General features: G+C 38.6%; 1 protein-coding gene across 2 annotated transcripts in view; it reads right to left on the bottom strand.

The window, feature by feature from the left end:
- Nucleotides 1–424: 424 nt before the first annotated feature.
- Nucleotides 425–15,080, bottom strand: part of PDE6H (phosphodiesterase 6H) — a 23,596-nt gene continuing 8,940 nt past the window's right edge. Inside the window, exons 1-4 of one of the 2 annotated variants that reach the window (XM_041736964.1) lie at nt 6,463–6,812; nt 4,379–4,552; nt 3,340–3,380; nt 425–912 (exon numbers count right to left, since the gene is read on the bottom strand). In XM_041736964.1, the coding sequence (XP_041592898.1) occupies nt 836–912; nt 3,340–3,380; nt 4,379–4,512 (252 nt within the window). In that variant the 5' untranslated portion in view covers nt 4,513–4,552; nt 6,463–6,812 and the 3' untranslated portion in view covers nt 425–835. Of the gene's footprint in view, nt 913–3,339; nt 3,381–4,378; nt 4,553–6,462; nt 6,813–15,080 lie in introns of those variants that run through there. The other variant, XM_041736963.1, reaches the window with a different exon arrangement.

Here is a 15,080-nt window from a genome sequence, read left to right as displayed (position 1 = left end):
ACAACCTCAAGGGTGAAGCAACCCATCATTTTATTCAGAGAGTTCAACTACCTCTCCTTTACATTGGAGTCTAAACTTTATCACATCTAAATATTTTCAATCAACTGAGCCAAGGCACTGCAAAGAAGACCCAAATTATCAGATTCCTGAGTTTAAATCTTTAGTCTTCCATCAACATAAGCCTGTCTAACTTGTACAAGCTGCAGAGGCCCTCAGGGATATCCCAGTTCAATAAAATTTAGACCGGGAAAGTACTTGATATACAAAGTTACAAAATAGAAACAGGGTTTGACTCTTATTCCTATGATCTTTCACATTCACTGTGCTTATTTCCTGTAGGACTGTGACTTCTGTGTTTAATTGTCGTTCAGGTCAGGGCATCAGATATTTGCATATAGCATTTAATACAACCACATCATTAGAGTGAAGGTAAGTATCTTCTTTATTAAATGAGAAGAGGAAGGGAATGACATGAATGTCTCTTAAAAGCTACTACCAATTATTGGATTGCCTAGTCCAAATAGATTTGAAAGATTTAACAAATAAACAAAATCTAGAAAACTATCAATGATTTCCAACCAGCTGATGGGGGAAGATGGTAAAGTTTGAAATGCCCTAATAAAAGACAATTTGCATCCACTATTCTGAGCTGAACTGTATGGCAAGAGAGGATCTGACACTATGAGAATTCTTCATAGCAATGGAGGGGAAATGACTGTGTAAGCTGAAGAAACCACTTCCGAACAGCTGAATTTCAAGACTCCGGCAGATCAATAGGGCAAAAGTAATCAAAATTACAGCCGATGCTGTTGAGAGCGACAGAACCTGTGGTGCATCAGATGATCCCAAACTGAGCAAGCTCATGCAACTCCAGGTGGCTAAACGCTTCCCAGGGACAAATCACCGTGATATCTGCAAGAAAGGGAAGAACGTGTAAGCCGACCCCACCCCTCTAGAGCTTCTTCTATTCACAGAAAAGACATTCTTCAGGGGCGCCTGGATGGTTCAATCGGTTAAGCATCTGACTCTTGATTTCAGCTCAGGTCAAGATCTCAGGGTGCTGGGATTGAGCTCCATATCAGAGCTATGTGCTCAGTAGGGAGTCTGCTTGTGCCTCTCCCTCCCCCCACTTGTGCTTCCTCTGTCTGTCTCTCTCTCTCTCTCTCTCTCTTGCTAAAATAAATAATAAATAAAAATCTTAAAAAAAAAAAGTCCCTTCAGGCAGAGACACCTCACTCCTCTCCCCTATTCGCTGTCTCAGTAACCAGGAAGTTATCTAGAGTGGCCCTACAGCCGCTGGAAGGATTAGACTGATTGCTTCATTAATCCCTTACAGGGTTCTGATGCCCCCAGAACAGGCGCCACTAGGTGGGCATCTTCACTGGTTTCATTCTGCAAGGCTTTAGCGAGGTGACCCAAGGTATTGACTACAGCTAGCCTGAGAGGGTGCAAGTCACTGATCAAATGGGGTCTCCTCAAAGCACAACCACTATGGAAGGAATATAGGGGAATTCTAGTCAGGCCAAGGGTTAAAATGAGAAATAGAAGCATTTTAAATTCCCATGATCTGGAAATCCACTGTCTTCTTACTCCTTATTCGTTCAGATGCATTCCTTGGGCTTCTCTGACTCACTCTTTAGTTCCTTTACATTTTGAAATGCCTGCTATATCTAGTCACCTACTGAGAGGTAATCTCAAGGCATCTACTAATTCAATTTTTTGCTTAAAAAATATAAAATATTATAATCCCTGAATTACAGAGAAGCTGACTGGAACCCAGAGAGATTAAATGCCTACAAAAAAAATCTGAGTTATAGAGATGGGACTGGAACCAAGCCAAAGATGTCAGATCTCCCCACAGTATAAAGCTCTCTCCTGTATTCCAAATATGTTGGCAGAGTTAAGCATATCCTCCAGAGCCCAAAGCAAATCTGCTGCTCTTATATACACCTGGCCAAAATACAGAAGCAGTTGATTTAGCAGAATAGCAAATGAGCTTTATAAAGTAGCCAGAAAATGTATTTGAGATCCCAGAAGTGGCATTTGACTGTAAAAAGCAAATACACTGAGAATTGCTTGGTGAGGACACTGATTACTGATTACAGTATTTATCAAAAGTGTATTGGATGAGCTGAAAACATGTCCACACAAAAACCTGCACAATGGTGTTTGTAGCAGTATTATTTGTAATTGTGAAAATTTGGAAGCAAGAAAATGTCTTTTAATAGGATAAGCAAATTGTGATACAGCCATATAATGAAATATTATTCTGTGGCAAAAAAGAAGTGAACTATCAAGCCATATGGGGCATAAAGGAATCTTAAATGAATAAATACTGCTAAGTGAAAGAAGCCAGTCTGGAAAAATCTATATATGGTATGATTCTAACTACATGACAATCTGGAAAAGGCAAAAGTTTTGAGAGTAAAAAAGTTCGTGATTGTCAAGAGTTTGTGGAGGGTGGGAGAAGGGATGAACAGGGGAAGCCCAGGGGATTTTTAGGGCATATATTCTGTATATGTCTGTAATGGTGGATATGCAACATTGTGTATTTGTCAGAACCTGGACAACACCAAGAATTAATTCTAATATAAGCTATGAATGCTAGTTAATACTAATGTTACCAACATTGGCTCAACAATTATAACAAATATACCACACTAATGTAAGATGCAAATAATAAGGGAAGCTTTGTACAAGGGTATTAAGAGCTCCATACTTTCTGCTTAAGTTTTCTGTAAATGTAAAACTGCTCTAAAGAATAAAGTTTAATATTTTTAAAAGAATGTCCGGTAATCTGCATTCATTATCCACCATTTCAAATTATTCTAGCCAACTAAAAAATATTGTATTGGAGACATTCAGTGTGTGGGCCCCGTTCTAGGTGCCAGAGAATATGTAAAAAGAGGAAGTTGGTTAGGGAGGGGTTTGCCTGGTAGTGTTGAAAAAAGTCTCCAAGCCCCTCCCTTGTTTCCAATACCTCACTCTGTGGCTTCAGATTGTCACTCAATTCCCCTCTGTCTCAGGTTTCTCTTCTGAAGAAGTGATGAAGTTGGGATAAACTAGCCCTGAGCATTTCTCTACCGTGAAAGTTGACAAATCACCGTATGTCCTCAAGCATTGGTTAATAGAACAAGATTTTGTATCTCCAGGGCTTAGCTTGATTTCTGTGAATGTTTGGCTCTGGGCACACGTGTACTTACTTAAGAGGTTCAACTAAGCCCCACACTTCTATGTCTTCAAATATCTACTGTATTAGCTATTTCTTATAATTTTTCACAGCCATTTGAGGCCTAACGTATGTAGAGTGGTGAAAGTCCACACTCTTGTGTGGCTCACCTGTTCCTAGCCCCTCCATGCCTGGAATGTCATCTCCAAACCTATGGGGGAAAAAAAGAAAAATTAGCTGACATCAGAGTGAAAAGATCTCAAAATGACTCATTGAGAAAGCTTCCTGACTAAGGGGGAAGAAGAGGTTTAAGTTTTTGTCTTTGAGAAATATCTTTTATTTGCATTGACCTGGGGCAAAGACAATATCACTCAGGCTGGTTTCAGACAGTGTGTCCCAGTGGAGAGAGATTTTCCCCTCATAAAAATTTAGCCTAAAACAACTGAGAGCCAAAGAGAACTATCACTGGAGCAATTTAGTCAAGCTCCATTTTTAAAAGAATAGAAATTGGAATTAAGCACAGTACGAAAGATATTAAAATGATTAATTCATTCATTTGGTTAGTTACTCAAAAGCACTTATCAAGCATTTACAATGTGGCAGGCAGTGTCTTAAGCATAGGGAATTAAGGAAAAGCTAATTTTCTCTGAGGAACTTCAATCTCAGAGAACAGATGTAAATAAACAAATTTAGTGTAAAACAATTCAAGTTATGATAGTTGAATGTACAAGATGCAAACATGGAAGTAATGATCACATTTGTCCAAGAGAGTCAGGAATGGCTTCCCAAGAGAAATTAACATATGGGTGTATGTTAAAGAATAAATAGGGTGTTGCCAAGAAGAGAAAGAAAAATAAAGAACTGAAGACATAACTTTTGCAGCCATAAAAATCAACTCTGTGTTCTGGAAATGGCCAGTGTTTTAGTAGTCCAAATTAAACCACAGGGTTTACTGGTAAAAAGGAGTGGACAAAAAAGTCTGGTAAGGTAAGTCAAAGGTTGCTGTGACAGGCCCCATTTACCATGTTAAATGTGAACACAGACCTGGGGGCTGAGAGAAAACCTTCCAGGGCTAACAACGTGATTCAGCAAAGATTGTGGAAATCTTTGTAAGTCTGTTTAATATTGGGAGCATTAATTTCTCAAAAACCAAAGCAAGCTTGTGATGGAAAAAATAAGAGCAAATCTTCCTTTTCATTTTGGTCTTACCCTTTCACACCTTTCTTAGGAGGTTTGCTCTTGAATTGGCGTGTCTGTCTCTGCTTGAACTTGGGGGGCCCCTTGCGGGGGGTGGTGGGACCCTGGTTTGAAGCTGGAGGAGCCAAAGTAGTGTTGTCACTCATCCTGATGTCCCTGGGTGTCTGATGGTTCTCTTTCAGGTTCCTTAGATAGTGAGAGGAGGGAAAAAAAGACCCTTCAGGCTACAGGGACCATTGCTTTTTTTTTTTTTTTTTAATTTTTTTTAAAATTTATTTATGATAGTCACAGAGAGTGAGAGAGAGAGAGAGAGGCGCAGAGACATAGGCGGAGGGAGAAGCAGGCTCCATGCACCGGGAGCCCGACGTGGGATTCGATCCCAGGTCTCCAGGATCGCACCCTGGGCCAAAGGCAGGCGCTAAACCGCTGCGCCACCCAGGGATGGGACCATTGCTTCTTAGACCCTCACTGGAAGTTCCAGAAAAGCTCCGGACTTTTTGTTAAAACAAAAGGGAAGAACTTACCATCTTTTAAAGAGATTTTCAGGAAAGAGATTTTCACAACAGAGAGATTTACAAACCAAACATCTAGGTAGATATGTTGCTTCAATGAATTGTCATGAGCTTTCTATGTAAATTTATTATGATATGTACTTCCCCTCTGTGATCACCAGTTCCACTCTCTGTGAAGAGAGGGAAATGGACTAAATGCTACCTACAGTCTTCACAGAACTGGTATGTTCTTTAAGCTTTATATATTTTTCCACCCAACTACATAATAACCTGACTCTTAATGTTTATTGCCTCACATTTTATGGGCTTTCTACCTTCCAGTCCTTATTTTGTTTAAACCTCATGTGATCAAGATACTTCTCTCCTAGTCCTGGGGGATAACAATGTAGTCATCTGGACAGGGGAGCTCTGAACCAGAGACACTAACCGGTGTGGTATTTGATACATCTCAGTATACACACACACACACACACACACACACACACACACACTAGGGAACGCAATGGAATATGATTAAGTAGTAAGTTTATGCTTTAACTCCGTATCCAGACATGAGGTTCTTTAGCCACAGACCTCTCTGAAATGTTCAACATTTTCTCCCATTATCCAAATCATGGACTTACCCAATATGATTTTTTTAAAGGATTTTATTTATCCATTCAAGAGAGACAGGGAGAGAGAAAGAGAGAGAGAGGCAGAGACATAGGCAGAGGGAGAAGCAGGCCCCGTGCAGGGAGCCTGACATGGGACTTGATCCCAGGTCTCCAGGACCATGCGCCGGGCCAAAGGCGGCACCAAACCACTGAGCCACCCAGGCTGCCCCCCAATATGATTTTCACAGACTTTTACTTTAACTACAGAAATAGACATTGTCAGGATGCCTGGTGGCTCAGTGGTTGAGCATCTGACTTTGGCTCAGGTTGTGATCCCAGGGTCCTGGGACTCAATAGTACCACATCAGGCTCCCTATAGGGAGCCTGCTTCTCCCTCTGTTTCTGTCTGCCTCTTTCTGTGTGTCTATCATGAATAAATAAGATCCCTTTTTAAAAAAAGAAGAATTGTACATTGTCTTCAAGTACAAAATTGCATTAATAAGATAAATTTTAAAAGTAAGTATGCTAAAAAAAAAAAGTAAGTATGCTAATCTAAAGTATGACTTTTTTTTCTCCTTTTCTATCACAAAAGTTGGTAACACTTATCCTGGGAAGGAAGATTCTAAAAGGCTCCAAAGAACTGCTAAGTAGCCTTAATCTCTTACCCTGAACCAATCCTTTCCATGCCCTGCTACCTAGAAGATTTATTTATATAATCTATAAATTATTGATTTATGCTAATATTCTTAGCTCCGACTCTTCCTGGCTATCTTTGGCCCATGCAAATCTTCTTTCTCTTTCTCTGCCACATGGACCATGCCTCAAATCTTATATTTTATGACTTCAAGTTCAACTTTTTCTTATTACTTTCAAAATCAGTTTAAATTATCATCCTTGCATAAAAGATATTTTTCCTTACCTTCTTTTCCCCAATTACTATTTTAATTTTCTCCTAGTTCTCAACTTCTTCAACAGAAATACATTGACTAACCTGTGAGCAGGTATCAAGGATGGTCAATCTGGCCAGGGCTCTGGATCATTTGTTCATGCCATGGATCTTATCTTAATTCCCCACTGGAATGTGCTCCATAAGGCTGCTTTTTCCATTTTTGTTCATTTCTGCGACCTCAAAACCTAGAAAAAGGCCTGGCACATAGCAGGGGTGCCATATATATTTATCCAATGGGTGAATAAATAAATGGAGAAGTTGAACTAATATCTTGAACACTGGGTCATGAGATCCTGACCCTGTGAATTCTCCACTAAACCATAAAGAAGGCAACAATTGGTCTTCTCCTCACAAACCTCTCAGTGGTTTTCAGAAATAGGCTGCCAGTTCATCTGTTCACTGAATCCAGTTCTTGTGCTGTGGACCCTCTTTTGCGCTGGTAAACAGGCACAGTTTGTGTCCAAGTATGGTTGGGACTGTGGAAACTGTTGGTGGGCAGCCAAGAGCAACATTATTCTCAGAGTTTACCACCAGTAACTGACACATCCCAGCTCTGACAAAGCTATAGAGGAAAACTAGCGAATTTCTCTCAGATCAAGGTTTTTGGACTTCTCAATTCTTTCAAAATAGTAAGAAAGCACAAACTTTCCTTTAGCTCATCTGGAGAGTTTACTAGCATTAGGATTACCAGATTTAACAAATAAAAATGGAGGACACCCAGTTAAATTTGAATTTCAGGTTAACAACAAATGGTTATTTTTTAGGATAAGGATATCCCAAATATATCATGATACATACTTATTCAAAAGATTATTTTTTGTTTATCTTAAATTCTAATTTCACTGGACATCTTTTATTTTTATCTAGAAGTTCTAACTAGGATCCCACTGGGTTAGATCCAGAGCCTATAATATGAAGCCCTAACATAAACTAATCAGTTACCCTTTGTGGGCAACGCAATGTAAAATTTCTGTGCTTTAGAATCAAATAGATATATTCTCAAATTCCTGCTCCACAAGAACTGCTTATGTGACCTTGGACAAATCGCATAACTTCTCTGGATCTCATTCCATCTATAAAATGATTCAAATATATCTTTTTAGAGTTATGGGGAAAAGTAAAGGGCATAATGTAAACAAGTGTTCAGTGTAGAATGCTCAGAAAACAGTAACTATGTAATAGACCTTAGGAATCAAGGAAGCCAGGCAAACAAATCTATGATTGTGACACAGGTTCACCTGCCCTACCTACACCCTTTCTCCTGGGCGAACTGTTGAAGAGCTCTTGTCATGTACCAGAGAGGTGACTGTCATCAGCACTTGCTGAGTAATCTTCTGCATCTCTCCAGCACCCTTTTAATTTATGCCTAGCCTTAAAATTCTGTCTTAAGCTCTCCTTGGATTCTTTGACATCCCCAAAAGCAGCCCCAAAGAACTTAAAAATCACACTTGACTTCCATCTTTCCCTGATTGTACTTCTCCTTTTTTCTTATGTTTCTTTTGCATATTTACCTATAAAATTTTGAAGTTACACCTCTAAGCTCAGACAGAGTTCCTTTGTAGGTGTGATGCATTATGTAAAGGAATTCTTCAGAAAGAGTTCTATAATAGCTTCCTGGCTAATCCATGGATCCTCATGACACTCAGTGTTTGCACAATGAGTAAGAATTTTATGTTTATTGTGTCTTTCATGTATAATATTTCATTTTTGAGTATATAGGACAATCAACTAACTCCTAGAGTGTTAGATGTGCCCCCAGTTCTCTCTGTAAAACCTTTGGAAGGAGCAGAACAAATATGACCCTTTCCAGCCTTGGAAGTTAGTCTTGTCCACCACAGATATCACCAAAGGCTAAACTTATCCTGGCCATGCTTTCTTGTGAATTAAAAGGGCATCCCTTAGGCTAAACAATCCTCAATCTAGTCTCAGACTTGATTTTAGCTCTAAGAAGATGTTTCACATTTTTGCCTCCCAGAAGTGTCAAGTAATTCATTCCTTTGTGAGGCAGAATGTTTTTCTCTTTTTAAAGCAATATTAGCCCTTCCTCTTTTGGAGACTATGAACTGTTGTCCTACAGAAAGAAGTGGATGCAGCAAAGTAATATGTCAAGGCGTGGTTTTATGGGGAACCAAGGTGAGTGTCACCTTGGACCCAAGGCAGCAGAGTTCAGTTGTAGAAAGCTACAGAGGATGATCATCCATAAATCCCAGCTAAGGAAGAGCAATTTCAGAAGGTTCTTGACTCAGGATCTCTGATGCTGCTATCATCATCCCAGACTTCCAGTCTTTCTTTCTTTCTTGGAAAAGATATAAGCAAATAGACAATTCTATTGTTGAAGGACTAAGGGAAAGAGGGGTCAGGAGGAGATAGATGCAGAAGTGCTCTCCTTGCACTGGTGGAGTTGTCCCTAAATGTTACGAGGGTTCTGCTGAAGCAGAGAAAATCAAATAATTTGGAGAGCCAAGGAAGACTCAAACCAAAGCCATGAAAAGACAAGAACAAAAGTCCAGTGAGTACTTTCCTTCAGATTGGAACAAACAAATACTTTGACCTTAGAGGAAGAAGGCTAAGCCATCTGTACTGCACTGAGGTTATTCCTGGCTGGCTCTTGACTCTGTTACTCCTTATCCTCACTCTTTCATGTCCTCCTTTTGTGTTTTGGTCTTTTTTAGCACGTCTTGGGTGTAAAGAACTATTTGTTCTGTGGTCGTTTAATGCCCCACATCCCTCCTTTCCCAGAAAACTGGGAGCCACAAAAAGGAATGAATCAGTTTGGAGTTCTTTCAAAATGAATTTAGTAATAAATTTTTTCAGCGACCTTGTAATAATCAAGTTTCACTTATTAGCCTGCTGCATGATATTATAAGGCCATTGTGGTGTACTTCCTTCATGTTTTCCCTAGTTTCATTCCTGGCCTCAGTCCAGGCTCAGATTCAGAGTTCTCTTCTTCCATCTCCTTATTTTAGAGCCACATCAACCCTTCACCACCCACAAAGCCTTTCAATTACAAACTACTTAAACATCAGAAGTTGAGAAATACTCACAGAGTTGAATGTTGCTCCTATAAACTGTCTAGTTGCCCTCTTCACAGCAGATGAATAAAGGACCTTTGCGTCCTGATTTATCTCCCTGTAATACCCACATGCTTCTTAATCCCACTCTTATGAGATTAAAGCACCAACCCAGGTCAAAGAAGTTGGAAGAAAAAAAAAAAAAAAAAAAAAAAAAAAAAAAAAAAAAAAAAAAAAAAAGAAGTTGGAAGAATAAGGGGTGAGACTGGGACCGGCTTAGGAATTTTCTGATGATTGAATACTCTCACGAAACTGACTTGGGCTCTCTCCTGTCAATAAGTAGGTATTAAATCCACAAACACACACAAAGTGTTGATATCCAGGGACATATTCATAATTTGTGATTCAATATCTCTTGTCCTCCTCCATTCCCACTGTTAGTCCTTGCTACCCCTCATTTTTTCCCTTCCTCTGACACACACACACCCAATCCTAAATCAATCCCACCACACACACATCATGTCATAATTATTATAAGACTCTAGGTAACTGAGAAGAAGGTAGTGAATCATAATGTCCCTTGCTGCAGTGGGGACACTGGGATGCTAATCGTGTGAGCAATGACATTGAAAAGTATACGATATCTCTCCCTAACAGGTAATGTATACATTTCCTCAGTAAGATAGAACCACAAACCAAAAATGACACAAAATGCAGTGATACTTGACAGAGAAAAGGCCCACGTGATAGCTGATAACTAATAACTGATGCCATTTATTTGAAAATTGATTGCTGGATCTTCAATATCAAAGGCTTCAGAGTATGAGGCTCAGGCTACAAACCAATTCATTGGCACACTTGGCTTCAGTTTTTCAGTTATATTGAGCCACTAGTATTAACTTGTACAACACTTTATATAGACCTTGGCTCATATGCTAGTATCAGTAAGTTCTTTTGACAAATTTATCATAGAGAAATGATGTGATTTATTCAACTGCATATAATAAGTTAGTAGTGAAGCCAGGACCAAGACCCAAATCTCGGAACGCTCTGCGTATTCTGCTTCCTTTCTATTATACTACAGCAAAGCAAAATAGACCAAGATGCATGTGTTGCTGGTCTCTCTCATGCCTTGTCAGTGAATTGTAATGTGCATTCCCTAAATTGTTACCTGTTGGAGAATTGTACTCCATAAGATTATAGAGAGAGAAGGTCAATTTATCCTTCCTAGGAGGGGAAAGATTCTGACAGCCCCAAGCAGATTACATGGGCTGCTCAACAGCTTATGGGGTTTTTTTTGATAAGCTTTCCTTTGGTCTTCACCAAAATTAGAGGAGTTTTGAAGCAGCAAATGCATTGCAGAGCCAGCAGAGTGTTTGGTGTTTGAATGAGTCTTTCTACTCCCACATCTGTGTCGCCATTACCATTCAGACCTTCCTCTATTCTTACACACCAGGCACATAGATATTGAGATTCTTATCTGTGAAACCCACCCATTCTGTATTTCTTTGTTAAACAACTGCAATTCATGCAGATAGTGAAAAGAAAAATAAGCTGAATGCTCTAGAGTGTTGCTACTCAAAGTGCAACAGCATCCACACCACTTGGGCATTTGTTAGAAATACAGGACATCAGGCACTGCTCCAGACTTAACTGAACCAGAAGCTGCATTTTAACAAGGTACCAACATAATTTGTTGGCATAGTACCACTGTAGATTCACATGCAAGCTTAGTTTCACCACATCGCTGCTGTGTGACAAGATTGCCCCTTCTTCAAGTTTCAATTTCTTCATGTCATATGTCATAATGTGCCAAGGTTCTCGATTTTTTCCATCCCAAAACACTTGAGAAAGATAAACCACATTGATCAGTAGCAGGATTTGTAACCAGTGATTCTCAATGTTGGAGGAAGGGGGAGGGTTGTTGTACTGTGACTCTTTGCCCTCCCGGCAAAATGGAGACCCAGAAGAATGGGGAGTGAGGAGTGTGATATATGACCAATTATATAGTTTGAAAAATTCTTCTAAAGTGGTTCTAATTTAGCTCTCAGGGATTTATGATTAGAAAATTCTTAAATTGCTTTAAAGACTTAAAAATTTATTTTCCATCCAGCTCTGAGCCAAGATGGAACAGATATACTCCTCCCCCCATTTCTCCTGCAAAGTACAACTAAAATTCCTAGATATTATACATAGAACAAACACAAGAGTATTTTAAAAAGTCAAGAGAAAAAGAGAGACCAAATAGGGAATTTAGGGCCTTAGGAATAATGTGGCAGTAAATTCCTTGAGTTCTCTTTTTATTTGGTATATTCTGAACTAGAGGCAAGAGAGGCAGCAACCCAGAAACACAAACAGTAGCAGACCAAAAAAAAAAAAAAAAAAAAATCTTCTCAAAAAAACCTACTCTTTGTAGACAAATGACCAGAAAAGAAGTATTCTAGTTAGTCAAAAAAAAAACGATTAGACAAAAATTACCCTATGCCATGGAAAGAAATCCAACATCAACAAATACAATATTATGGAGGGGGAAAAATGGCCACATCAACCTTATCAGCACAGGTTGAGTAAAGATACTTCCATCCTGGTCCAGCTATACTTATGTAACCCTGCTCCACACCCCCTGAGTAGTATCAGAGAAGGCCACCTGGAGATCTTAGACTTTCATCTACAACCAGTGATAATAAGGCACCATCTTCCTTCCTACTAGAATGGTGTTAAGGGGCCCATGTGGGGAATCCGAATTGTCACCACTATTCAACAGTAACAAGGTACCTAAAGAAGAACAAAATGAAAATTTTAGAGCTGAAAAATGCAATTACCAGCATAAAAATTCATTGAATGGGCTTGACAACAGAAAAGAGAAGACAAAAGAAAGAATCAGTGAACTTGAAGCTAGAACAATAGAAAGTATCCCATCTGATCAAAAGAGAGAAAATAAATAGAGAAGAAGAAGAAAAAATAAGAAGAGGAGGAGGAGGAGGGGGAAGCAGCTCAGAGACCTCGGAAACTAAAAGATCTAATATTCACATCATTAGAGTTGCAGGACAGAAGAGAAAGATGAGGCTAAAACAAGTACTTGAAAAAATAATGACTGAAAATTTCACAAATTTGATGAAAAACAAAGGCTACGGAATCAAGAAGCTATCAAACCCCAATGGGATAAATCCAAAGACATCTATGCCAAAGCACATCATAATCAAACCACAAAACTAAAGACAAAACAAATTTTGAAAACAATAGAAAAATATATGTATACCACCTTACCTAGAGGTGAAAACATAGAATGACAGAGGATTTCTCATCAGAAACCATAGGGCCAGAAGAAAGTAGCACAATATTTTTCAAGTCCTGATCATAGAACTATTGCCTCTGTCTGTGAATTTATCCTTCAGGAATGAAAGGGAGAGAAAAAGCATCTTAATAAAGAAAGACTAAGACAATCTATCACCAGAAGACCTACACTAAAGGAATGATAAAGGAATCTCTTTAAACAGAAAAAACATATTAGGGAAAAAGGAAAATTTTGAACATCTAGGAAGAAAGAACAACAAAAAAGAGAGAAAGTGTGGGATACAAAGGGAAGTGTGGAAGACAGGAAATTCAATCACATCAGCAGGGCCTTGTGGAAACTGAAACACTGTTCAAGACACTGTGAAGTTCTAGAGATCTGGTCATTTTGTATCTTCAGGAACTGTATATATCCATTGTTCTCTGTTCCAAGGCTGTTCTTTCTACCTGTTCCTCTACTACTCCTGCTGCTGCTGCTGGTCTTAGAAGGTTTGAGTACCCTGGCCAATCAGCAGTAAATACATACTGCCTCCATGACACAGAACAATTCTCCTAGGTTACTTCATTGATCATTGGCTAGACTCATCATGGCTGGCTTTTGATCAGTTATCTATCTCTGATCTTATCAACCAGGTAATGAGGTCACATGGCTCTAAACAAGGTTATTGATGACCAAGAAATTTCTCTGGAAGAACCTTGGTTGTCTGGATACTCTAAATTTTCAAAGACAAGAATTCTTTGCTGGGAAAAGAAGAATTATTGGTATATGTAATGACATCAATGAATATGAAACACCTTTTACTAAGTGAAAGAATCCAGAGTTGAATGGCTCTATGCTGTCTGATTTCATTAATGACATTCAGAAAAGGCAAAACTATAAGGTTGCAGAACTAATAGGTGGCTTCCAGGGATTGAGAAAAGTTGATGGCATGAAAGGGACAATGCAGTAGATTTTAAAGGGTAATGGAATTACTCTGTATCTTGATTATAGTGGTGAATCTACAACTCCATGCATTTGTCAAAACACATAGAACAGCACACTACAGAGAATGAGAATGAGTTTGCAAATTTAAAAGCTAAATATCAGAAGCACCTGTGTGGCTCAGTGGTTGAGCATCTATCTGCCTTTGGCTGAGGTCTTGATCCCAGGGTCCTAGGATTGAGTCAGGCATCAGGTTCCCCCACAGGGAGCCTGTTTCTCCCTCTGCCTATGACTTTGCTTCTCTCTGAGTGTCTCGCATGAATAAACAAAATCTTTTTTTAAAAAAACCCTAAATATCATAAAAATACTTTAAAAAATTATGTTCCATAGCTCAATAATCCTTGGTTCTTGATATTTTCTGACAGATGGGAAAGTATTATTGGTCATATACAGAAAGAGAGTTAAAGGGCACTTACTTAGTAATTAAAAGTAATTAAAATTTTAGCTGTCCTATAAGCTCCTTACACAAGCACTAATCTCTAATCCTTCTTTAGTGTTACTTAAAATATCTTTGAGTAGGAAGCCACACATCAAAGATACATTTCCTCTACATTTGGATCCTCCTCAACTGAGATTCCCACTCTGATTAATACACAGCAGATTCCAGAGAGGAATACCCTAAATGTAAAGAAGGAAGGTACAAGATTGTCCCTATCTTCTCTTAATACCCCATCATATTTATGCATTTTCCAGGACAATATTGTTAATCTTGAAAGAAATAACTTATTAAATAGTAATACAATACTCTCTTTCAGAAAATAGGGAAGAGGGAACAGTTCTCAGCTAATTTCATGAGGCCAGTTTTACCTTCATAAGATTTTTTAACACTAAAACCAAAGAGAATAAAAAGGAAAAGTACTGACCAATCTTTCTCATGAATTTAGCTGTAAAAATCCTTAACAAAATAATAGCAAGTCAAATACAGGACTATATAAAAATAATAATGCACCATGACCAAGTGAAATTTATTCATGTATGCTAGACTATTTAAAGCCTAATCAATTGACATAATGTGCTACAGCAACAGTTTAAAGAAGAAAAATCATACGATCATATCAATAGACACAAATGCACAAAAAATGCATTTGGCAAAACCTAGTACCCATTTACAATGACTCTCAGGAAACTATAAATAGAAGGGAACTCATAAAGACCATCTTAAAAACAAACAAACAAAAAAATCCTACAACTAACCTCATATTATTTGTGAAAGATTGAATGTTTTCTCTCTAAGATCAAGGACAAGTCAAGGATGTATGCTCTCATCACCTTTCTTCAACATGATACTGAAAGGTCTGGCCAATGCAATCAGGAATGAAAAAATAGAAAGAATATAGTTAGGAAATGAAGAAATGAGGCTGTTTCTATTTACAAAT

This window comes from Vulpes lagopus, chromosome 21, assembly GCF_018345385.1.
Source record: "Vulpes lagopus strain Blue_001 chromosome 21, ASM1834538v1, whole genome shotgun sequence".
In the NCBI taxonomy this organism is placed as follows: domain Eukaryota; kingdom Metazoa; phylum Chordata; class Mammalia; order Carnivora; family Canidae; genus Vulpes; species Vulpes lagopus.
This window is presented reverse-complemented; position numbering and strand designations above follow the sequence as displayed.